Raw genomic sequence first — 26889 nt, forward strand, 5'->3', positions numbered from 1 at the left:
TGCTTCTAAAACCTTTAGCTGTTAACTGTGGTGAGCCTGTGGCCCCAGAAAACACTGTCCTCCAGAGCCCAGAATGGAATAAAGTATTCCCAAACATCCTCGCTCCTCTGCTCTCAATAAATACCCATGCAAGTCACTTGCAAAGTTCATAACATCCTTCTCAAGTGCAGTTCACGCAGAGGACAACAATTTGCTACTGGGAGCTTGTGCAGCAGAAGCCTGTAAAACAGATTAACAGGTTTCAACCCTGCTGCTGAACTTGGGCTCTGTCACAAGACAAATTTGAGAGGGAAGGTGGAAAGGATGTTCAGCCTGCTTTTTTAAAGCCCTACAAGAATAGACAAAGGAAAAAAAATACACATATAAAGAACGTTATGAAGGTAGTCAACACAAGCTCCACAAGATATATCAGATATTAGAGACGCTCCTGCAACTTTCATTTGCAAATCTCCCTCTCCATGAAAACACTTTAGACTCGATCTTTAATGACCTACTGTTTTCCCACAGCACCCTCAATTCAGCATGCAAGCTGGGGATAAGCCATGGTTGTACAGCGTAGCAGAGAGTTGCCCACGGGACCCCTGCTTCATCTGTTGGAGGAGTAGGAGAAGGTCTAATGGATGAGGAAAGGCCTGCAAGAAGGGAACACAGGCAAGACAGATGGGGGTTGCCTTGGAGAAATGAACTCTGTCCAAGCATGTGCCAGATTTCCTGCACGATGCTACCATTAAGGATGCCTGCCTTACTTTTTTGTGAAGCAAGAAAGTACTAGACTAAGGAATGCTGCAAAGAAAGCATGCAAGACTGACTCTTCAGAACAGGACTTGAATAATACACAGAAAATACAGCCCAAGGACACGTGCTGAACTGAGGAGGAACAGGAGATGCTGATGACCTGTTTAGTAATTAAGCACCACATTTCTCTGTGCACAGCAGCAGGCAATCATGTATTGGAGATGGTATCAGTACACATACACCATGAAGATTACAAACTAAGGTTGCCCTGGCTGCCCTAATAATGTTCTTTTCCTATAAAGCTGACTTTATTTGCAATGAGAGAAGCTGCAAGGCCAGCTACACAACAACACGTTTATTATACTTCTCTCAAACATTTGTGTTTTGCTTTACTACTTAGTTCACCTGCTCACAGATTCCTCCACCTAGACTGAAAATGGTACTTCCAGGCTAATGTCCTAGATTATAAATTCTTTGAGAAAGGCAATCCAGATAGCATGAGAGCGTACACAACAGAGGCAACGAAGATGTGGGTGTTACAAGCACAGCATTTACTATGAGAAACACAGGTCTGTACACTGCTTTTGTTTTGATTAACTCTAACTTATATACATTACAATTACATTGCTGTGATTCCTAGTGTGGACACACACATGTGCCTACAGAGAGACGTGTTTATACCCGTATAACTCATTTCCATACATTTACATGTTTAACTGCTTCCATGCTAGAGGTTGAAATGATTTAAGCATTTCAGTAACTAGGAAAATCACACCATTAACCAAATCAGTTCATACAAAACCTGTGCACTAATCAGTTAAGAGGACAGGAAAGTCCACCTACAACAGCTTAGACAGTGGCTCTGAGCAATAAGTAGTGCTTAATGCATAGGTTAGAAATGCCAAAGCCACACCTGCACATTCTGCTGGTGGTGGGGGTGATAAAAAACACACAGATAACATTATTTCCATTGACAAACTTTACATACACAAACCAGCGGCTTTATTGTTTATTAAATTAGATGCTGTCATGGTATAATCACCCCTGCAGCCATACCAAACCTAACAGTATGTCAGATGTATTTCTGTGGAGGAGGTAGAGAGAGAAGAAAGGAAGAGAACCGAGATACACAGCACAGAAGCAATATAGCCCCACAAATAGTGGCATAAGGAATAATTAATCCACATATGTGAAAACAGACACTATAATTGCAGCCAGTGAAATCCTCAAAAATACCACATGACAAAACTAAATGTTACAGCATGGTGCCTTTAATACGCAACAGCCAGGATGTGATTCAGCTGCCTAAATACAGGTGTCTGGTACCACTCGAGATGCTCTAGGGCATCTCTGGGACTCCCAAAGGTCTGAGGGATGGCACAGGAACGCACACTACTGCAGACTCGTGCTCTCCTGGAGCAGCCACAGGAGTCCAGGCAGGAACTGTGCACGGGCACTAGCTGCCTGTGTTGAGGCGAGCATATCCCACTAACAAAATGACCAGAAACTAACTGTACCAAAAACCTTATATTAAACAAAGTCTAACGCTATTCTTCCTAGATACTCATTTCAATAGAAAATCAGGCTTTATTAAATAAAAAATAACAAATTTATATGATATGAAATTGTGAGCAATAGTTTGTAGGGCTCCTAAAATGTGTAGGACTTTGTAACGTTTTTAATTTAAGCGCTATTTTATCCTGCAACTCAGGTTACCCTCACACAGAGGAGCTGACTGTTCTTAGCTTCTTCCCGAGATGCAGCTTTACCAGAGGAAATACAGATGAGTGTCATCCGAAGTCATACTATACTGTAAGTGTGTTAGGATCCCCATTTCCTGAATGCAGGCAGTCTGACTCTAGGATCAAGCTGCAGCGAATGGACAGACACAGACCCCTATGGAGGGCAAGCAGCCCAGCCCACCTACACGGGACTGGATCTCATTCCGTGTATGCCTCGTGCACCGCTGCACTGGAGATCCTGCAGCTGAAAAATTATGACAGCTCTGTCATGTAGCAACTCATAAATTCTGAACGCAGGCAAACAAGCGGGAAACAATCTGTGGAGAAACAGGCAAGCAAGCATAACTCCATCAGTCTGGAGGATTTACAGTAGTAAGGATACATGTCTTGCATTGGTTGTGATCTTCCTGGTAGAAACCAGCACAACCCAACAGCCAAAATTTCCCTGTGGCAATTCCAGGCTGCTAATAAACAAGAAGTTGCGTACCAAGCTGAGCACTGCTTTTAAACTAGCAGAAAGATGTTGATCATACAGCAGACTACTGGTTGAGTTTGTACGTTTTCATTCTTTCGTTCACTTAACTTTGAAGCCTTTCTTTAAAAAGACACAACCAAATTTAACTACACTTGGATTAAAATAAGGGTGTAGGGGGGAAGCCATTGCCTACAGGTCTTTCCATACCGCATCTGTCCTTGTCCCCAGACACTGGTACCACTGCACAACTCTTGTATCAGTAGATTAAGTTGCAGCTTGCACTAATACTGCAAAAAACCTGATCAACAACCAACGCAGGTATGTATGCCAAAAGGCTATGACTCCCTTACCAAACAGAAGAAAAAAGCTGATGCTTTAGTGAGAAAAATCCTGAATTTCAAAACTACAGTTTTTTTAGAATAACGCAAGTTCCAATACAGGCATTTTCAGGGACAGAAAGCTGTTTCAAAAAGTTCTCCTCCTCTCTGTGCTTGCTGAAAATACAACATGTTACAACCACCTTGCATTACCCCCTCCACTTGTGTAGCTGCTTAATACCGATACTTTTTGTTCTGTATCTGAATGTAATAAAATTTCAAGTTAGCAGAAATCCAGGTGTTTTGGTAGATTTCTGATTTTTTTTTTCTTGCATCACCACAAGGCATAGATATAATTGTTTTCTACTATCTTTACAGGAGATCTGCAGAACCACATTATCGAATGGTGCGGAAGCCTGAAAATGACTGGGGTAATCAAGAACTGCGCTGTTTCCTCAAAGCCGCGCCTCTCCAGAAGCCACCAGTGTTGTAACAAACAGTTTGGGGCTATGGGATGATTCTGATTATTTTCCATTACCTTCATAAAAACCTACTTCTTTAGAGGCAGGCAGAAGCCAATTAGCACAATGAAAGGAAGGAGTCTGGAGAAAGATAATGTCTTAAAACAACCAACTCTGACCATGAAGCCAGACCACCAAACTATATTCTCTTGCTAACCACCACATGCACAAAAATATGTATTTATTTGCATTAACCAAGCAGTCCTGTCATAGAAACCTACAGTGCAGTCCTTGGCCACTCACTGTTGCACAACTTTTCTTTCCCCAGTGTATACCACAAGATGCCTACCAAAAATAAAAAAAAAAAATCACAGAAGGCGAATGGACTCGAGTGCCCAGCTGTAAAGCAGGAGGCAGAGAACCAGCTGCTGAGCACCAGCTTCATGATGGGTTTTAACAGGAGGGAGAAGGCACTGGAGGTCAGATTGGGCTTTGGGATACTACCACTGATACTGCAGCAATACAGTCAATAGAAAAGCAGCAAGAGGACTGAGATTGGCTTGCAGCTGCCCCTGTCAGATGCTTGCCCCAAGCCCTACTGCTCATCAGCTGTGCCCATAGGACCCACTCCATCCCTGCATCCAGCAGCCCACCCAGGGAGAGCTGCGGCTGTGGTGGGCAGCAGCAGCGCAAGTACACAAGTGATCTTTGCTGCCTCTAATCGCCACCAGCCACCACCTGCCTGCTTTGATGTTAGAAGTCCTCCGGCAGGGATATGCCCCAGGGACTTACACTGCTGGTAAGGAAGGAAGGAGTCTGCCACTTCTACGCCAGTAGTGCAAAGGCAGTTAGCGATGGCTCTGCAGGGATCAGTGAGAAGTGTTGACTAAGACTTGGGCCTTACAAAAGACTGTCAAAACGAAGGGGTATTTCTCCACTGTGCTTCAAGGGCTGGAAAATCCTCTGCTAAACAATACTGAGGGGTACAGAAACAGCCAGTGTATGACTGCGGATGGCAGCTCAGGCTTCTTTGCAGGATCAAAGTCAGACAAGACATGTTTGCTCCTCAGAGTCTGTGAATACGGGCAAAATTAAATTCCACATCTAATTTTGGGAGTGCATCACTGGCTTATTATTTATCATCAGACACTTAGACAAGACAAAGAAGGAGTTTCACCTCAACCTCCGAAGCAGGGAAAGCCAACAGGAATGCATTCCTGCTGGCTGAACCGTGTGGAGTCACTTGGTACCGGGGGGGACCGGCTCTCCCCTGTGCTACCCGCCCTCCCACCCCGCTCCCTCACCGCCCTGCCATGCCACCACAAGTGTCCTGTTACTAAGGCATAATAATATTAGCACAGCGACGAGGAAAATAAACTCTCTCTGCTATGATGGATGTGCCCTCATTTCAGGCGTACAGTTAATCATCAATGTGCTACAACAAACTTGACCTTTATCAGGACTAGATTTCACTGACACTTTTTTGGGGGACCTCACCCCATTTATTTTGTTCTGTCTGAAGCCTATGCAATTTCTGGCTGATCAAACTTTCATCACCGCTTACCTTACCCAGTGGAAGCACACTGCGAAGAAAAATATTCAGGCATGCAAGGCCAAGGGATGAAGTCCTTCCTGCAGTCCTTCATAGCAACAGAAAGGGCCCTTGGAAAAAACACTCCCAGAGGAGCCGCAGCCAAGCTGTCCCAATCGGGAACAGCCCAGTATGCCCCGGCAGAGCTTCTGCAGGCACAGGGACAGGTTTGGAGAACAACATGACTAATTTTTCTTCTTTGAATGAGAACTGCACTACCGGCTTTATGCTTTCTGCATGGTACAGAAGCCTGTTATATGTTCTTCATGACTCCTAGGGCCCTTCATGTTTGTCATGTTTTCAGGACTTCATTAATAAAGAGAAGGAAGGAGGACTCACACCTCTGATGGAGCTACTTTCCATTTTAATAGGAAATAAAGTGACCCACATGGAGGCTAAATGCAATTGAAAGTCACAGCCATACCAGCTGTTTCTATTTTCAAACCAATGCTTTGTGCCTTGTAATGATACCAGACAAGCAGTGACTTCCAGTAGCATCCTTTTCACCCCTTCTTTTGTTGAGCCTACCAAGAGAGAAGTATGAAACATACCTGATTAGGGCTTTTATTTCTACTTCCCAAGCAGGAAATTAAATGCTCACCTCGAACCAGACCTCTGCAGTCCAGAGAGCAGCATCCATTCAGTTTCAGAGAGCTACACCATTAATCCAAAGCGGAAGCAGGAAAGCGCAATTGTAGCTCTGCTGATGAGTTTATCGGGGTTAGCTACTAAGCAAGAAAAGGCCAGTATGAAAGGCATGGCCCAAGGCCCAGCTTTATGAGACAGCAATATTGGAAACTGGGAAAATGAGAATGCCTGATAAAAAGTGGAGCCTCCAAATACACTTTAGCTACAGAAAAGCAGCAGTTTTTCTCCTCTCCCTTTCCCGTGAGTTAGGTCTTCCACAGGGGAAATACAAGCAGGGAGGCATCTTTCCTGCCACCATTCCCCCAGCTTACATCTTTCCTAGAATTTACCACCACTTCCCTACTCGTGTATCTCCTTTGCACCAAAAAAGGCGGACACTGTCACAGGGCTTTCCTCTGCGGCAGTGTGCTGGATCCAGCGTGACTCCCTATGGCGTTACTGCAGCGGGGCTGGAAACTGCCATGAGCAGGGGTATGGCACAACACCTACGTCAGGTTTTGGAAGGCCAGAGGGAAGATTAACATTCAGGGGAGCTCATTCATAGGAAAAGCTAGCAAAGTAAAATTAAACCTTAATATTCTGCAGAGGATGAGGACATTGCTTTTGAGAACGTTAGCAAGACATGAGAAAAACCTATTTAAAAGTCAGACACTGGCACATAAGGAACCAATCATGTGGACAGCAAAATGTTTGGAAAAAGTGAAAGAGGAAAATAAATACAGTCTACATGCTTGAAGAGTATACATGCTAATTGTCTGCTTTTCATATGCTTGATGGTGACTTCAGTCATATGCAGCTGTGTCCATGGCACTTGGAGAACAAGCAAATCTTTTTATTGTTTCAAACAGAACACGAGCAGTTTCATATGTGACAACCTCCAAGTATAAAATAAAAAAAAAAAAACCACACCTTTTTTCTAAAACTCTGAAATTATACTGCTAGTAAACTAGAATTTAATAGCAAAAGTGAATAAAAAATAGCTTTTGAGGCTGGGGAAATTACCATCATGGTGTTATCTAATCTCTCCCCAGAAGTCAAGAATTATGACTAAACCCTTCCAACACAGACATAGCCTGAAATTCTATGTCAGAAGTATGTCCAATTGCATTTGGCAACCCTTAGTCAAGAGAGAGGCTGACTATAATTGGATGAGTATTTGAAGTGCTTCATTATTCATGTAGGAAGGGTAGGTAAAAAGTGTTTTGTAGTCCCAAGACACTGGAGGGTGTGCGTTATTGGGTAATAACCAATTAGGAACGTTGACAGCACTCTGCCTTTAGGATCACCCTGGCCAATAAAGCACCTGGGTGTATGTTGTTGTGCAAAGGCACACACCCACTGCCTACTGCTCAGTTTATTTAAGCAGACCTTTCACCAGAGGAAATGGAGGACACCCCAAAGCATGTGCGTTTGACAACTCAGTTGCATTCAAAAATACCGTTTCTTCATTCCTCCCTTTGCCCTCCAAAAATACATTTTTTCAATAGCACTTCTGAATTATTGATACTATTGGTTATTGGAAACAAATCTGATTTCTTCTCTGTTTTATTGCATATAATCTGCCAAAGAGCAACATCCTTATTATTTGCAGTAAGGAAACACCGACAGCAAAAGATCAGCGCCTAACCACATAAACTGGTAAAAAACACCACTATGCCATTAAGTAAATACTGCAAACTCAGAACACCAGAAATCAAAGATCTTCCTTTCGTGCTAGTAGTTTAAGAAAAACATACGAATCATTAGTACAGGCATGCAAAAGACTTAAAAAACTTCAGTGTTTAAAAACTAACAGTTCTGACACTTGCTCACAGGAACCAGAAATTCAACACCAATTCAGCTCATGATAGAGCAATCCAACCCTTTCACTACCTCCTAAAACAAGGCTAGAATGCATTGATGGTACAAACACTGATTTTTCTTTTCTCCTTTATTTTCTTTATCATTGTAATGAAAAAAAATCTGGAAGTTTGTATTCTGATCGAAAGCAAAGCAATTTTGTGCAAGATGCCCAACAGGGCTTTCATACCTACAAAAGAAACATTCGAAACTTTTCCTGAATGATTTGCTTGTTTCAAACATGTAAAATATGAATTCAATTTGTTATAAGGATGAACATATCAGTTCTTCTGCAGCTCTCATTTTCTGGCTTGTATCTTATTTAGCCTATCCTGTGGCACTGAGAGTACTGCAGCATTTTCTCTGAAATCCCCCAAACGCCACCTCACCCGCTCCCCCATGTATCACAGATGATGATGTTTTGATGAAGCATCACGCACGGGCCCTCAAGATAATGGATTCAATGGGATACACTTAAAAGATCATTTTTCTCTTTTGTATTGACTGCTTGTGCTGCTCTAAGACAGGAAGGGCTTTCATTTTTTATCTAAGCTGTAAGACCCTGAGGGCCCTCTAAACTGTTTAAGAGGGATCAATTTTCAGATGGGTAGAAGGGGCCCGGCAGACCTTCACAGTTTGGAATGCCTTCTTCCCCTCGGATCGCCGACAAGTTTGGGCGAACCGAAAACCAGCTCCCAGCGGAGCTGCTCTCTGGCATGGCACTGCTTCCTACTGTTTAGGATTTGTGGTTAGCATTTGCACAGAACTATAATTTATAGTATGCATACACAGAACAAAATAAGAAAAAAAAGTTTTGCAGAAGCAAAATAATCACTATTGCTGATGCAGATAAACAGCAATAGAGCTGCTAAGCAAAGCAGTCCTTGGCACTGGTGTAATGGCAGGAAACCATTACCCCGTGACAAGGGTTTAATACACTGACATTGTTGCAATTACATCCAGGCAACCTAACAAAACAAATTCATTGTATGGCAGAAAATATTTCCAATTCAACATTGCAACATTTATTTTTTAATTACAGCACAAAGAAGACTTTTGGGGTGTGGAAGGACGTAATCCATCATTTGCTCTGAAGTGACACACTTATGGCAAATGCTGTGTATTATAACTTTCTATGCCACAATAAGTAACTACAAGCAATTTCTTAGGCAAGGAATGCAAAGGGTTTGGGTGTGGTCGTGGGAGATGCTGCTTATCCCTCCATCTCCCTCCGTGTCAGCGGGAGCCGAAGGCAAGCCACATGTTGCTGCACTGGGACTTCAATCACTCCTCCTGTTTCATGCATGTGTCACACAGCTTGTGACAGCTCTCTACCTGCAACGCGTCTCATATGAAAAGAGTTTTACTGTTCAAATTTGGCCTGCGTGAGAACACAAATACAATTTTAAATTAAAAGGAATAGTATTTTAATAGGTCACTTAAAGAACAATTATGTCTACCATTTGACTGACAGGCATGTCACATGTTAACATGAAAATGCCACTGGGGTCTAAGAGGTAAGTGTTAATCTTTACCTTTATAAATTGATGGACTGCTGAAGTATACCCCATTGCACTTAGCACTGCTTTGCTCAACCATCTCATCTTAGGAACAAAACCCCTGCATCTTCCTACTAGTCTTCCGTTTCACCTTTTTTAATCCTTCACAAACACAAAGTTTCTGATTCATGGAAACTGAATTGCCAATGTTGCTCTCCTTCACTGAGTGCCTGTTCTGCAAAATGCAGTGGTGTGTAGAAATACAAAAGATAGGTCTTCAATAATTAGCTTGGGTACCAGACGCGGCACAGCTGAGTTAGCTGGAAGCAGGATAAACGAGTCCAGGTGGAGCACTGCGTTATATTGCTTGGAGCATCTGAGCTAGCCCAAGTGTCTACGCACTGTGGAAGGACTGGGTGGGAAGGTCACCGTGAGACCACTGCTTTCCTAAAGGTGTGCCCCTACAAAGCATGCCACAAGAAGTAGCTACAAGCTCAGCTTAAATGCTTTCAAACTGTTGCAGGAACCCCTTGGTTCTCTGAAGCAGGCAGAAAGTGCCTTGAAAGTGCCTAGAAAATTGTCCAAATGAGGTGTAGAGACAACTGTGCTGGAGGAGTCCTACAGATATAAGCTAATGTACACATTAGAGTTGGAAATAGTTTCTTTTTATTACTGATTCAAAGACTCAATGAAAGAGATCAATGAGTCTCAGAGCATCCTTCCAACTGATGTCACTAAGTGTGAAAGCATCGTCTGCGATATCTATAAAATATGCTGGCTGCTTAACTACTCAAAGAAAGCACACCATTAACAGGATCCAGAAAACCAAGGATGTGTGGGGACAAAGGGACAAGCAAGCAAGCGGAGTGCCTTGATCAGGTCAGGTGAAGATCACTTGTGACCTCTGTGAGCTCTGACTCCTTCCAACAGAGACAAAAAAGAAATTAAGACAAAGCAATGAGGGAATTCAGATGATAGAAGTAGGGTCAATGCTCAGAGCAGAATGGGAACAGAAAAAAAAAAGATACTCAAGGCGCAGAAGTCAGAGAAAGCAACATCCTGAGAGCTGTAGACTAAGGGGAAAGAAAGATTGAGAACAAATGACAAAGGAGAAATAAAGCTTGCCAGATGACAGTTATGACATGACCACATTTGAATAAACGGCAAACCAGTTAAGTTAGAGGACACATCCACGTAACAGGAACTGGTGATGTTCCCCTGCCCAGCACAGCATTTATGTGTTATTTGCATTAAAATGAATACAGATAACCATTGGGTCCTAAGCAGTTTTCACTGTTTCCTGTGCAACCTTTGTAAATACATCCCCAAATGGCAAACAGACTTGTATACATGAAACCCAGCCAGAAGGTTGATCATTACCAGAAGGAAGACAGACAGAAATTGGAATCTATATCCTAAAGCTCCAAACACACCCAAGAGGTGGCCGGGTGTTGACAGTAAAACTGGAAGCCAAATGTTTACTTCTGCAATTACGTACGTACTAGATGCCAATTTGCTTAGCAACTACATTGCAAATTATGAAAGACCAATGAAGTACAAACAGCTCATGTGGGAGCAGGATGAGAACCTAGTGCTAACATACAGAGGTTCCTGAGTGCAAGGACTGAGTACAGCAAAAGGCAACTGAACCTCAAAACTATGGTTCAAACCCAGACCCTATCAGGAATGACCGATAAGCAGAATGCTTCAGTGCCACCTCAGTTTCTGATGGGCTTTTTCTTATCAGATCAGCAAAACCCATAGACTCAGCACTCTTTTTTTTTCCTTCCCAAGTATTTTCTTGGTCAGTCAGAATGAGAAATACTGCTTGGGTGCCTTCAGCCTGGTTTATGAAGCCATGCTACTGAGTAGAAAAGTGCAAACACTACAACAACAAACTTCCTCACTGACAAATTTCCACCCACAGAGCTAGTATCAAGCAGCCTTTGCAATGAAAGGATTTCTCGGAGCACAGACCCTTCAACTAGTTATTGACAACCTTCCCTCTCCCTGACTTACAGGTTGATCCAACCCATACAACCTCATGCAAGCCTACTGGGAAAGGGATCTATGAACCATACTGACGATATGGATTTTCTTCTTTCGCCTCAAGAAAAATGTTTGTTACTTCAGAGGACTACTAGCCTCAGAAATAAGGAGCTGAAGCCTTTAGCTTTGTAACACTCCTGAATGTAGAAATTTATTCCCCTGAATATTTCCATCCACACTGTCATAGCCATGCAGCCATAGATAAGCATGGCATGAATCCCACAATAAAGCCTGCACATCTACTTTCTCTGGGTCTGTGTATGTGCAAAGAGTACTCTAACAATCCACTATCTTGGTTTTGCTATCATTTTATACATTTGAGGGCAAAAGCATTGAACAAGTAGAAAACACTGCTTTTTATCCTCCAAATAAATAACACACAAAACCACTTTTACTGACACTTAGAACAGGTAGACATCAACTCCATGGCCCCTTTCAGTGATGACTTGCCACCAGTTACTACTGACCACAGAATGTGAGAACCTGCTAATCTGATCATGCTATTTCTTCCACCTAGTCACCAGCCACCAGCAACAGCAACAACTTGCTGACCTTGCAAGTTAGACATATTACAGGACTAAAATTCAGAAAATACTCACTTCTACTGAGGCGACAGTGATGACTGACCTGTGGTGATCATTAATTGAGGCAAAATGAGGTCAATATATACCCTGAGTTCAATATACACACCTAGAGATACAATTAATCTTGGTTCAGCCAGGACCAGAAAATACCCCTCTGAGCTCTTTACTGACAGATGTGTGTTACAAAAGATTTCTCCTTACAGTATTAGTTGTGTAAATTTTCTCAATTTCTTGAAATAGGCATAAAGTACACTATAATTCACACTTCTGCTTCTGTTCCCCCCCCCCCCCCAAGTTTGTATATGGGGTTACACCAACCAGAACAACTGTACTGTGTAACTGTACTGAGAGTCTGGTCCTTGTGAATCAACATTTCATTTTTCACTAATACATGCTACTGATGATACTAACATCATCAACTGTTTATCTCAGTTACTGGCATCTATAAATATTTATGCTTAGAGATAGTAATCTTTTACACTTTCAATCATCATCCCAAAGCATTTTACAAATTGCTTTTTTGTTAACCTTGGTAGGAAGCAACCAAAGCTCAAAGTTAAATCAGTTATCTTGGGTCACAGAATGGGTCAGTGAGAGAGTCAATGTATTTCCCTATCCCAAGCCCTCCCTTCCCCTTGCCACAAGACCATGCAGCAATCCAATGATGAAATATAAAAGGTGAATAACTAGATGAGCAAGCCAGGATAGGTAATAAAGATTAAATTGAGCCTCTGCCAACTTCTGCCTATTCCCCCCTGCCAGGAATGTTACAAAATACTAAAAAACTGGACCACTCACACTAACACAGCTGGCTGAGCTAGCATATAGCAATATTGGAAACTCTCAGGGAAGCTTGCTCTTTACAATTTGCAACACAATGTTTGTTCTCAAAAGTTCAAGCCTGTTGTAGTCTTTAGCTACTACAGCGTCATGGCTATTTAAGAACCGCCACCTCATGGGGCTTTAATGTTGCTACTCTAGAAAGATCACCAAATACCTCCACAGATAGAGGTGTGCCCTTCAGGAAGATGAATTCAAAAAAGGAGAGTGGAAATAAAGATATACTAACTCCTGTTCTGCTAGTATTTGCTTAAACAAAAATCCCCAAATGCTTATTAGTTAGAAAACTTTGGATTTATCTCTTTAAACAATTAGCATCACATGGCAGCAGGTTGAGAGGTACTATCCAAGGTGAGTAGGAAACGTGTGATGGGGCTGCTTTTGAGGAGACATTACAGAGGGAGTGAGTCCTATGCAAAGCGCAGACCTCCCCCCCTCCAACAGACCTCCTACTGAACCAGAAGTCTCTAGCATGGTGTTGCAACCTGCAGAAGTTTGAACTAAGGGCCACGTTGGTGTCTTATTTTGGAACAGGGCACAGTCTACAGACAACAGAAACCGCCAAAGCTCTGAAACAGGTAAATAGTGCTAACTTGCCTAATTCATAGCATGTCCTTGGAGGTCCACCAAGGCTTTCTCGCAAACTGTCAAAGGCAGCCAAGGACAGTCTGGGCATTGTCCTAAGTAATTCTGTGCTCTTGATGCAAAATAAAACCTTAGCAACCAAAAAAATGCCAGTGTCCTAAGTGGATCCAAGTGTGTGAAATTTAATTTCCCTGAGGGCTGAGAGTGAAGATTGGGCAAGAAAACTGGGACACGAATGGATTGGTTCATATGAAAACCTGAAACAGCCCTGGGCAGAAATTTGGAAGTATTGTGAAATACCATATAAGAAGAATCCATCTTCATATGCAGGGAGAAACTCAAGATAGGAGATGTAGCAATGCAAACAGATACCCCAAAAGGTTCTACAAAGAAATATATACAAGGTTTTTAATGAAATCTTCCCATTCTATGGTGGGAATACAGGATGTGGCAATCCAATGCCATGGTGTTATGCAAATACTTGCACCAGATGACTTGGACAGAACTAATTAAAAGCCTAGGTGCTTTGAACCCATGAGATAGACAACACTGCTGATATTGCTGATATCAGAGATATCAGACAACTGATGCTCATATGATCAAAGTTAAACATCTTCCCATTCAGTTCTGATAATCCATTGAGGTTGTCTTAGCCTGGTGCACAATAACTTTTGGTAGATACCATACAGACAGCGTTAAGGCTGAGAGATGTAGGAATGCTGACTCCAAGCAAAGGGTTCGATCCTACTGCAAGATGATAATGCACTGAAAGAAGGAGAGTAGGCTGCTCAGGTTCAAATGTCAGAACTAACAGGCCTGTGCTTCCTCTGCTTATAATCATAAATCCTAAAAATTCAACCCATTTTCCACATTTTCTCTGGTGACCATCAGGAACAATGGGACAGCATGCATGTGCCTCAGCTCTCAGGGGAGAAAGGCTCCTTTAGCAGATCCTCATCTTGTATCCATCTTCCCTGGAATAAAAAAATTGAGGCTTTTTCTGGGTGGTGAAAAGCTGACCTATTTTTTAAAAAAATCTTCATTTGCAAAAACAAAATAATAAAAAAATCAGTGCACCCAAATATTTAATAGATAACTTTGTGTTGCCAGGTATCATCCTGCAGATCTGGTAACTTAAAGTAAACTGAAGGACGTTGAGAAGAGGAAGGCATGATCTAGTTCAAACCAGAACAAATTCCAAAACAACAAAACTCCTAGCAGAATAGAAACAATTTGTTTGGTCGATTCACATGGACATAGGAAAAACTATCAGTCGACAACTGAGAAACAGGAGGGACATTCTGTGTATGGGTGAATGCATCAAGGTCTACAGTCTTGGTGGAGAGAGCTGCACAAAAGGACACCTGCCCCCTCCTCAGGCATTTAAAGAAAATTACTATTTCTTTCAGCAGACTGACCTTACATTAGGTCTTCTTGGTAGGTATAGTGATTCAAATTGCCTCTTGAAGCTTAAGTCTGGCAAACTGTATTATTCAGCTGCATGAGATCATGTCTGAGGCATGGTCTCACTGGTGTCTTGGGAGAACCTGAAGCCTGTTGATGAGATAAAATAATCATATGGGGTCTTCCTTGTGAAAACAGTGGGTTCTGCCTGGTCTGGAATATAACTGGGCTAATTTGAATTCTATGCTACTGGATTTTTAAATGAATTTGGGGGAGGGGGTTGCAGTTTAGCATTATTTCAGCTTCAGAATTTAAAATTCTAGGATTACTCAATTCAAACCATCTATTAGATAAGCTGCTTCTCTGTTGGATTGCTTCACTGTCTCAGCCTTTGGCCAGAACACAGAGAGGCTCTGATTCCTTGGGCTCTTCAATCACAAGAGCATTTGAGAGAAGCCCTCAGTGGTCTTTCCATAACAAAGGGCAGGGACCAAGCATCAGTAGCAAGATGCTTTTATAGTCACATCTGGGTTTCTTTGGAGGAATGAATGGATACCCATCAGTAGGCATTTTACATATCAAGGCACAAACCAGGTTGGGGGATCTAACAAAAGAATTACGGAAAATGAGCCCTGTGAGCTACAAGTCTTTACCTGATATCATTCAAGGAACCGTTTTTTAAAGTACTCTTTCCACTTCCTACTCTACTGTCCAGGAAAGAGAAAATAGAGAGGCACAAGATGAGATGCTATTGAACCCAAAAGGAGAAGTAAGAGTACACTTGCTCCAAAGCAGAGACTGCTCTATCAGGATAGCCCTCCTTCACACCAGCAAGTCACAGTGACTCCAAAGCTGCTGGTTTGGATATCACCCTTTCAATCTCACAAAGAAAGACGACTCTGGTACCTGGCCCACAGATGAAAGGTTCATTTTAGGCTTCTGGCCCTTAGACTACATGTAATACGAGTCAGAAGCCTAATGACTTTCATGTCTCAACCTGTTAGATGCTGGAGCCTGCAACCTATGCCTTGACTCATCCCTGGAGCAGTGCTCTTTCAGGCAAGATAATCAAGACCTTATTTTTCATAGACAATACTTCATATGACAGTAAGACTCAGGAGGCTTCAGCTGGCCCAAGGATATCTGTGAGACCCTGCCTTAGTTTTGATCTCATTCACATATGTGATATTGGCAGAAAAAGAAAACATACAAGAAATGTTGACCAAAACCTTGGATTAACTAACAAAGTTAGTCTGCAGATATAGACTGACCAGATCAGGCTCCAAGGAACAATTTGTATTAAGGTCCAAATATTACAGGATAATTGGTACCCAGGACCCACCATATATATATATATATACACACACACATACACACACACACACACCCTACACACACACACACCCCCATTGGAAAAAAAAGGTTAAGGTAAAAATTCACAGACAAAACCCAAACGACTATATTGTGATTGCCAGCTTATTGCTTTATGTCATTGTCTTGACATCCAAACGAGTTTAATAACTGCTCTTTTGAAGCTGTTAATGTTAAAAAAAAAAATCTCAAGTTTTGGAAGTGGCTGGGAATTCCAGGTTCTAACAGCTAGGCTAGAAATATTCACTCATCAAGGGGTTCAAAAGACATTGTAAGAACTGAAACACAAACGCATGTCAGAACGACTTGAAACAGAATGACTATAACTCAGAGTTTGGGTTTTCTTTCAATTATGTTTGAAGAGCTTTAAAATGTTTAATTTATTAAACAGGCTTTGATACTACAGGCACAGCTTCCACTTTCAAGTGCTACAATGGCTCAATTGAACACAGAATACATTAAGCTTAAATTCCACTGCCACCATACGCACTCATGAAAGACATTTTAGTGTTTCTTCACTTAAACTAATATGCTGTCCAGGTAAATTTGGCATGGAAACAGAAGCTGCATATATTAATAGCAGCAGCCTCTCATACTGCACACACACCAGTTTCAGACACCATCACTACTCCAGCTACTGAAAAAAACGTTAAGTCATCACAACTCCTAGTAGCTGAACACAAGCAGGTCCTAAAAAAGTTCCCCAAAACTATAGATTTGTTTTTTGAAGAACAGTTCAAGTTTTTCCAGACATTTCTTCAATCTCTCCTGGCAGGCCTGTGCTTTGGCATGGCTTCTATTACTTCCCTCTGACTGCCCTTCCTTGAGGAGGTTGTTGTAAGAAAGGCCATGTGCCCAGCTGTTTCTTTTTCATATGCCTTTATTTACTGTTCTCTTCCTCTAGCCCTTATCAGCTGCTAGTGTCAGAAGCACTACTCCAGTCCCACCTAAAACCAAGTAGGCAATGCTGCAGAGGCAGTAGTCCCAGTGAAACCCATGCTTAGAACAAAATCACATCCCATGAAGTGTGTCTTGCACCCTTTGGAAAGGCGGGTCAGAGTGGTGGGATCAAGAAACTCAGAAACTGCCCCCCGCGTGGAAAGACCATGAAGGTAACACTGCCTTCCTCTTAGAGCAGGATCAGGCAGCGAAGGGCAAGGTGTAGACTAATACCGTAGACACAATCAACACCTGCTAACTGACACCCAACTGTTAGAATTACAGTATCACTACAGTGTTTATCTGCCATCACCACCACGTAATATCTACACACACTATGTTCAATGCACTGTTGTTTTCTTAAAGATGCACTCTTATTTCATCTACTCTACATACACCACTTGCTCATGCATGCGGAAGTTTTCCAACTGCTTAATACCAGTAAGCTACCAGAGTCACAAATGTTTCATTCAGAAGGTACATGAGAGTTAAGAGTCTAATTATTTGAAAAGTCCTAAGACTCTATAAAAAGTATTCAGTTAATGCTGTCCTATATTTTGTTACATTCAACCTTGCCTTTACCTCAAGTGACACATTCAAGATTACATGTTGATAGTACAGGAGAGTGGTTACTGCTCCAAAAGAAACAAAACAAATACCCGAACACCCCCACCTTTGGACTTAAATGCAGTATCGCTACAGTTTTTGAATGTAATAAACCACAGAATGGGTGCCCTGGCATAAAACCAGAATTCTAGGTGGTAGAAAGTAAGTGCTCTTTACCATTGACTTCGTTTCAGTACATATGCATCGGGATTTGCAGAAATGCCATTTGTCTGAAACAGTGGAGCGGGGAAAGAAAAGTCAGTCTCTAACCTCCTACGAACAAAGAAACCTAATTTAATTTTGAAACAAAAGGAGCTAAATTTATCATTCTAAGACAGCCCCAGGACGTCCAAGCATGAAATGGAAGAAAAGGAGTTGCCAAAGACATGCAGAACAAGCTTTTTAAAGTTACCTGGAATCAGGATATTTTGTAAGCGTGGCCAAGCTGCTGGTATACATGTGCCCACCCACATCAATGTGAACTGGTGCGTTGGATTTTGTGAGCTGTGCTGGAGTGGGGATGCCTTGATTGTTCAATGGAGATGCAGGGGATCTAGTGATCAGAGGTCTTGACATATTGGGCCGACTGTCCTGTGAAGAGATAGACCTGGGTTAATGATCTCCTTAAACACCTCACAGAAACCCACAGTCTCAAGTCAATAGCATTGTCTCATAGTCTCACCTTATGATTTTTATCTTATTAAAGCACAGAAAAATATTTGGCAGTTTTTAAAATCAACCCAGTTCCAAGAGTCTTAACTGGCTAAGTTTAAAATATGTAAAGTGGGGCAAAATCAGTGATAAAACCCACAAAGTAGAAATCACGTTCAATAAAACAAGTTCTTCCCGAACACTGCTCGTGACAGACAATCCATACCAAAAAAAAAGTCATTCTCGTATTTAAGAGGTGACAAAGGCTCTGACAGAAAGAGCTGCAGACAGAAAGACCCAGAACAATTACTATTTTCCTTAATTAAGATGACCCCAGGTAGACTTTCTGTTCCTTCCCAAGCCCTCCGTCGCTGCCGTACAGTCAGAACAGAAATACAAACCCTCAACTCCTCCATCCTGCACACTCTTCTCTCGAATTCCCAATTCACATAGCACGGAAACAGAAGCAGAAACACCTGGACTAGTCAACTGCTCATGGACTGCAGACCACTGGACATCGACAGCCTTTGAGAAAGACATTTTCCATTTAAAAGTTATACGTATGGCGACAGATGCCCCCGCGTGCCCCGCATAGGCTGCAGGTCTGAGCGACTTCCCGAGGCAGGCGAGCTCCGACAGCGGAGCGGGAGCGATGCTTTGCTGATGAAACCAACTTTTAGTCACAAAGGAAGAGATGTAACGCCAGCAAAGAGCAGACACAGCCTGCGCGCGCGGCGGGTGGGGCAGGGCAGGGCGATTTGCTGGAGCCAGTAAGGCAGGCTGCATTCAAAGTTGGGGATTAAAATAGAAATGCATTCGAGAGCGGTTTTGAGACAACCCCGCTTTTGACTGAAGGAAAGCTCCATACAGGGTGGAATCTTATAGGGATGCCCTGAGAACTAAAAGCCCTTGCAAATTACTTAGTTTTACATTTAAAAGGTAAGCAAAGCAGCGAGAAGTCAGATACACTTCATCACAAAACTCTCTTTGTTCTTTCGACACGTCTTTCAGCTGTAAACATCTCCGCAGAGCCGGGCAGCAAACCTCGCAGAAGCGGAGCACGGCCGTGAGAGAGAGTTACGGGGTATTTGGACTAGCAAAGTCCGCTGCCAACATCATTTCTCCATTTTTCATGGCTGTTAACAGACTCAAACCATAAAGGCAACATGAGCCAGGTAAATGTCTAACTGAAATGATTTACAGGCCAATGTTGCACAATAAATCCAAGTAATATGTAACAAAAGGCACCTATAAACCACAAGGTACTTAGCTAATTTTCTTTCATACGCAAAAGCAAGCTTAGGTCAAATACTGATAAAAACGAAGGGGATGAAGAAAAACATCTAGTTTGGGTGTTGGGGGGGAGGGTTGGGTTTCTTCTGTTAATATAAATTAAAGAAGTTAATATAAATCTGCAGAAATACCACGCTTAATCACTACGAATGCTTGAGGAGGCGCCTGCAGCATAATGAAGACAAGTCCAGACAAAATAAGGTACACACGCTATGCAAAACTAATGTCTGCTATAAATGCTATGTGGTACAACCACCACCCAAGATGCTACTGATCTGCAGTATGATATTTAGCAAAATAATGAAGAAAAAATTAAAAACAACTGGAAAGGTGAAAGTAAGAAGGCAAGGAGTGATACAAACTGGGGGCAAAAAAAAAAAGCATGCATTGGACGATTAGCAGGAGGAAAGCAGCGGGTGTGAGGAAGGGAACACATTTCAGCGCTTAAAAGCAGACAAACAGTTTGAAAAAAATAAAATATAATCATCAACAAAGGCTGAGACTAAAACGAAAAACAAATTCTGTAACTTGTATGAGGAAGACACCACAACCTCCCTTAGCAGGATCCTCTCTGGCAGAAAGACACAGCCCTGTTGCAATTTAGCACACTGCAGCACCACCGAGTCTGTAATAGTTTTTCAATTGGACACATTCTCCTGTATACCCTGCCTGGGGCTGCTCGGGAGAAAATGAACAGATTTGCAGGGTTAATATTGTAGTTAGGCTGGGACCTCATTCAGCATAGCTGCGATAGTGCCGGCTGTGTGGAATGGTAGAAGAATGTGTAGCATAAACATCACTGCCAGGATGGGAGATAGGTCAAAGGAAACCAGTTTCCAAAAATGAGATGTAACCAAGCTGCCATTTACACAGTCTACCTACTAAAATTCCCCCCAAATAAAAACACTTTATAATAAAACCTTTTGCTATCTTATTTCACCCTCCTCCTTTTCAGCACTTCCCCTTCAAGTTACCTGCATTTATTGTGCCTCGAGAAACAACGCCCATCTGCTCAATGTTTAGGTATTAAATACAATAATGCTAACTTTGCTCCAGCCTTAGCTCACGAAGCACATTTCCCTGGATAAAACCAGTTCACTACTGTTTTGGAGACCACTTTGAAATTAGGCAATGGTATTTCTACTGCAGTTGCCCCAGAGAAATTAAAGCAGAAATGGGATTCAGAGAACCAAGTACTTAAAAGAAGTTTCTTTTATGTGGCAGAACCCACTAGCACAGCCACAGCACAGAACATCACCGTCAAATGGGTACGGCATTAAGACCACTCTGACATTAAACACATCAGAGTTAAACAATTGCATTAGTTAAATCACCGTATTGGTTCAGCTATGGAAAGGATAACACAGGGATAAAGAGTCTCTCTGAAGAAATACATGGCTCGCGTTCGATTATTGCAAACATGGAAGTGAACAAGCTTCGGTAAAAAGTGGTTAGAACAAGGTACTGCTGGTAAATTAAGCTTCTACTACCTAAAGTGATTACAAATATAATTCCTTAGAAACAATTACAAGAGGAGAGAAGGGAGTCATAGAAACTAAACTTAATGGGATCCAGCAAGCTATCTAGAACAGCTGATGACAAAAAAGGATCAAAAAGCTCTTCAGAAGCCTTCTTTGGTGTGCTTGGTGTCAGGCAGGTGAGACTTGCACCCAGGAAGGGTTTATAGCTCAGCCATGGCTGTTCCCACACAGGAGATCACAGAGGTTGTCATCCACCTCAGGATCCGCACCAACTTTATTCACGAGTGGGACATGCAGCACAGCTAGCGCCTGCGCAGGCTGGATGGGCAGCGACCTTCCTGATCTGTCAACAGTCCGTTTTTCACTTGGCACCTTTTCTTTTCAAACATTTTAATATTTACCCTACACAAAGTAAATAAGAACAGGAAATCCCAGGTTTTACAACAGCTCCTGTGGACCAAAATACTTCAAATACCTCGTAAAACATTTATCATTATTAGTACTCAAAGATTTTTTTTTCCCCTCAACAACTTTTCAAAAAAATGAGTTCTGATTTCCAATCAGAATGAATTTACTACTGAAACTATGTACTCAAAAGTGCTAAAATCTGTGCGCTAGGCAGGTTAAAGGCATTTAGGTTGTACAAAACTTTTCAGTTTTGGTTCAGCACACAAAACCACTGCTCTATTACACCAGTTTGGGGCTCCTCCGCTTTCTTGCTGATATTTGGAAGGAGTCTTTCAACAATGAGCAGTTCGTAGGCCCAGGTCTTTTGAGTATATCTGAACCTGCTTCTCATTTTCTGCTCTAGGCAAGCCCTCCCCTAGGCTCAACAGAAGCAAAAGCAGCCCTGCCTGAACTCCTCCCTGGGATTTACAAAAATCCTTATGATTTAGAAGTCTTTCTACCAAAGGGGATTAAGGATCATGGAGGAGGGCTTTCAGATCTCTTTTCCTCCCTGCCTTTTTCTTCTATACCACCTTCTCCCCAGCTCCATTTGAGAATATTGTTAAAGAATAAGCCTTTACATCTGCATTGAGAAAACACAGTAGCTGTAGGGCTGAGATGCACAGCCATGCAACTGGTCTACCAAAGAACAACAACATAGGAACCACGTCAGTCTTCTGGTAGCAAGTGGAAAAAGTAAGCGATATCTGAAGAAAGCAAGTTATTACAATGTGCTAAGTGTACAAAAATCAGAGAGACAGGAGGCTTTCTCCTCCCTTCAAAATATTCACTCACTTTAGACTGCTATGATTAGCAGTGGTTTCAGAAGTGTCATTTACACTCTGTGGTCTTGAGTAAAGTCATTCCAGTTCCCTCCTTAAGCCAGAAACCTCAACAAAAACCATGCCACTACAAGACAACCCGAGCTCACTCACAGGAGGACTGACATTCAAGTACAAAACATCTACTTGACTCACTGGACAGTGGGGATCATTTTGGGTTGCAGGTCAAGACAGTGCTGGCTGGGGTTATTATAGCCAACATCTTCCCTGTGAGCCAGCCCAGCTCAAGCAGGAGTGTATATGTATATATGCTATTCAATATACTGTAGCTCTAGCCTTTGTATCAAATTCTAAAATTATCAGATGCTCCCTGTCACAGCCCAAGCAATTATTTCTGCTGAGAAACTCAAAGTTACATATTTCAAACTCTCCTGGATTTTTCTGGGGGGAGGTGAGGACAAGCTTGTCTTACCTCATCTAAACATTAGAAACAATAATCATGCAGTAGTTTATTCTAAAGCATCAAATCTGTCTGTATTCATTATCTTTTTTTTCCACAACAGAAAGCCATGAGAGAGATGTTTCTCCTCACATAAGCTTGGTGCCCAGGAACAGCTGGCAACAGCAGTTAGCACACCCACATCAGCCACCTCCAGCAGAAAAGTCTCCTCTGAAGTTTGTTCACTTTATGGGGAATGAATCCAAACAGTGAAAAAACTTCAGAAGTTGGAGACAAATCCCTTTTCCTTCAGTCCAAAGCAGAAATCACTCAAGTGTCATGGACAGCTATGCACCTGACTCCGAAATAAACAGCAGGCTGATGCTTAGGGGTGGTTGTGGGATGCAGGAAAGCCCAGTTCAAGTCCCTCATCCAAACCAGGAACATTAGGACTACTCTCAGATTCGGCTCCTGCACAAGCATCCCATTTTGAGGATGCACTTTTTCAAAACAAACATTTCATTAAAGATTTAAAAAAAAAAAAAAAATCATGTCTCACCACAATGCTTAAACAAGTATCCCCCCCTTTTTTTCAATTCAGCAAAAACAGTCACCACAACAAAGAGGCTGGAGAAAGCATTTATTCAACATAAACAATATCAGTACAGTACAAACAGCACTTCTGGAAGGTGTAGCAAGCAGGCAGAGATACAGAGCTACGTGTCCAGGAAGCTCAGGTGCTTGTCCTGCTGAAGGGGAAAATCCCACCCTGGGCACCTCTATGGGCCAGCGATGTCCTCACACCAAATTCTCTGGCTATGGCCATGGTATGCTACATCCACAGGTGACACCAGGTTGTGCCGGCCCCTTAGACAGAGCCCTGCAAGGTGGTCAAAGACGACCATATGCACGACACTGAGCGTGCAAGCTGCATTTTGGTCTCTTAAGGCGTGCGTGCCTTGCAGTGCCTTCTCTTCACCTTCACTCAGAAGAGCCCAGAAGCACAAAGAAGTTGGCCAGATCTTTGGCAAAAAGTCTTTACACGTGAGCACATCCATACTGTTTCTTCTGCTTCTTCACCCTTCAACCGATAGCTGGTAACTTTCTGAGGACATGGTTGGGCTGTACTGGTGCCGCTGGGTCTGCAAAACAAAGAAATAGCGCATTATTTTCCCCAGCGAAAATATGCTGATTGCACTGTCATGTTTTGCCTTTCATCAATATAATCCAACTGCTCTTATCCTCACAGCTGCGAGCTTTAGGATTGCTGACTCCAAACATGACGAATTATGTTTATAAAGCACAACTCCAAAACAGTTGTGTTCGAGTGCCACATGAGAAATGGGCCCAAAACGCTATCAGCTGCAAGTCAGTACTACAGTAAGCTGAGATACCAGGTCCCCTGAGACTCAGCAGTAGTACTAGAATTATTATTTTAGACCTCTGGAGGAAAAGCCTCATTTTAAATCCTGAATGTCTGTCAACATGTGACAGAAGGTCAAATTATTCTATGCAAGACAAATATAATGGAGAGCTTGAGAAGTAGGAAGGTTTTCTTGAGATGCTGAGGCACCCAAGCGTAGCAGACCTACTACTATACTATTCCAAGCAGCTGCTCACTCCTCCCACCACATGTGCCCTGCTTGCAGCACTCAGTATTATTTGCAAAAATACATGCAGCAATACATTTTAGAAAGGTGGATGCCACAAGGCTGCCTGAGAGAGAGGACAGATATATCCAGAGGGGTCCATCATAGCCAGGGTGTAAGGTATAGGCTATCATGAAACAAAACCTTGGCTGAAACCCTTTCCTGGAGGTGCTAGGAACCATGTTAGGTTGTATTCTGTATCCTGCAATTGCCCAAATACCCTATAGCCCTATAGCAGTGGTGACTGCAGCACTTACCCGACGGGACGACTTTAACTGCTACATCCTCCTTGTCCCAGAGGTACTGGCCCCAGGGTGGAGCGCCGATCCAGCCCTGCGAGACTGGGCTCCCTTGCTCCACATCCCGTACACCGGCTGCTCACAGCCTCCTCTTCCTCCTCCTCGAGATGCTGGCGCTGCTGAGCACATACACCCGCTCAGTGCTACAAGTGCTGGAGAGATTGTGGTTGCATTTCCTCGGTAAAGCAAGCCTTGCTGGGATTTCATCAGAGCTGATCAGGACCTAGAATAAATGCCACAGGTGCAGAGAACCAAATGCAAGGCAAGGGGCTGAAGGAGGCAAGGTATTTGTGCTGGATGGAGAGAGCTGCCTACCTGGAGATGCAGGACAGTTAAAAATGCCCTCGGACAAGAGCTTGAAGACACTTTGAGAATCCCAGCACCCAGTAGCCAAGTCTGCAGCACACAACTAATTTCAGCAGAACAGCTCTAACCACGCCTTCATCAGAAACCGGTCACTAAGACCTTAAGAAAAATTGCTAACTGAAGAAAAAGGATTTAGGGATAAGGGTAGGAGTCAAATGAGGAGCTGTGCTTATACCAGTATGGCAGTAAAGGCGAGTCCAAAACCTGGAAAAGGTCAAGTTTACAGAGACTGGATGCATCTGCTCAAGTGCTTATAAACTTCTCTGAAGATTCCCCTAAGCCTGAAACTGCAGACAAAAGTTTAATACCTCCCTCAAGATATTCTATAAATTTGTACTCTTTATGGAAGATTAACTCAGCCCCTTGCTTGTTTGGGTAAGCAGTGCTGAGGCCAGCCCAAATGTTTTCATTTATTACATTCAGGCCCTGCAAGGAAAGCTCTGTTCTTCTGCTCTGCCTACCCATTTCTTGCTGTGCACACCCTCTATGCTTTGGTCAAGCAAGTGGTAAATGTGGCTGACACAGGACTGGACTTAAGCCCGTAATGCAGGCAGGATCTTTGGCATATATCCAAGCCATTGCACTATTAAAAAAAATCCCACGTATAACTTGGGGGTCTGGCCTGGATTCACTACCCCCAAACACACACAGTTCCACTAGCCACTTTGTCTTTCATAATGGAAGACAACTTCTACGGTCTTCAGACGTGCTGATTCGATTCTCGCTCAGTAAAAGCGGCCATTTAATTTACAAGCAAAACCGGATTTGAAAGCTGCCCTCAATTACTGCACAGCACACCACTGCCCACCTGACACTGTATAATCACAGGGTGTTTATCCCAGGATGTAGCAGGCAAAAACATCCCCTAACCATGCTGGAGGACGCAGTGTTTAGACACAGGAGGACATAGGACCAAGGGTCAACAGACCTGCTGTGCTGCTTCTAATGGTGTCCTATGATAGGAGCAGACTGGATACCTGGCATTTCAGACCACTGCCTCTACCAGGAGCTTGTCTGTTCTGCACCAGCTTCTACTCAAACTAGCAATAAAATTGATTTAGGAGTAACCAAAAGGAAGCGTAACTCCCCAGCCTGAGCCTTCTCTAACTGGACATGCCCAGTTCAAAATATTTCATGAGGTGTATAGCAAAGCACTTCAGTGACCTTCATTCAGCCTTCTTTATTCTCACAGGCAAAAGGGGGATCCTGCCAGATACTGCAGAAACTATTACTAGCCTGTAAGTGGCAAGAGATCCCTCAGTCTCAGCAGAGAAAGGCTGCAGTCATTGTGGAAACTTTTTAAAGAAAAAAAAAAAAGAAAGAAAGAAAATAGGAAATGCTATTAAAAAGATGAGCAGTCCCTGGGAAAGAGGCTGCCAGGTCTGAGGAGCCTTTAGCAGCCTGGCAGCCCTGCCCACAACACTACAGCTGATACAAAACTCTTTGCTTCTGCTGCCCCAAGGACAGTTTCATTTACTTTCCTTTAAACCTGGAAAATAGGTCGCTTTTCTTCTCTTACCTCTATCAAACCTCAGGTAGCAGAGACAATGTGAATATACCTGTACTTCATAGGAAAGCAAGCACACAAAGGGAGTTTCACATTTTGGCAAAGGACAGAGACGACAGACCAGTTCTTCTCCGTACAAGGCTTCATTCATTCCAGCGAACAGCATCGCTCCAATACTTTGGACCACTTCATCCCTGCTGCAAGAGGCGTGGCCTGCCGGCACCTTTGCAGATAACGTACCTACACACTCTGGGGCTCCATCCAGAGTCTGTACCTGCTCCCTGACAGAG

General features: G+C 42.8%; 1 protein-coding gene across 3 annotated transcripts in view; it reads right to left on the reverse strand.

The window, feature by feature from the left end:
• KCTD1 (potassium channel tetramerization domain containing 1) overlaps window positions 1-26889 on the reverse strand; it is a 105949-nt gene that overhangs the window by 19577 nt on the left and 59483 nt on the right. For 2 of the 3 annotated variants that reach the window (XM_075023182.1, XM_075023180.1), the window contains exon 2: window positions 18098-18276. In XM_075023182.1, coding sequence (XP_074879283.1) covers window positions 18098-18276 — 179 coding nt within the window. Of the gene's footprint in view, window positions 1-18097; window positions 18277-18737; window positions 19035-26889 lie in introns of those variants that run through there. The other variant, XM_075023181.1, reaches the window with a different exon arrangement.

The sequence above is a fragment of the Buteo buteo genome, chromosome 3, assembly GCF_964188355.1.
Source record: "Buteo buteo chromosome 3, bButBut1.hap1.1, whole genome shotgun sequence".
NCBI classification, from domain to species: domain Eukaryota; kingdom Metazoa; phylum Chordata; class Aves; order Accipitriformes; family Accipitridae; genus Buteo; species Buteo buteo.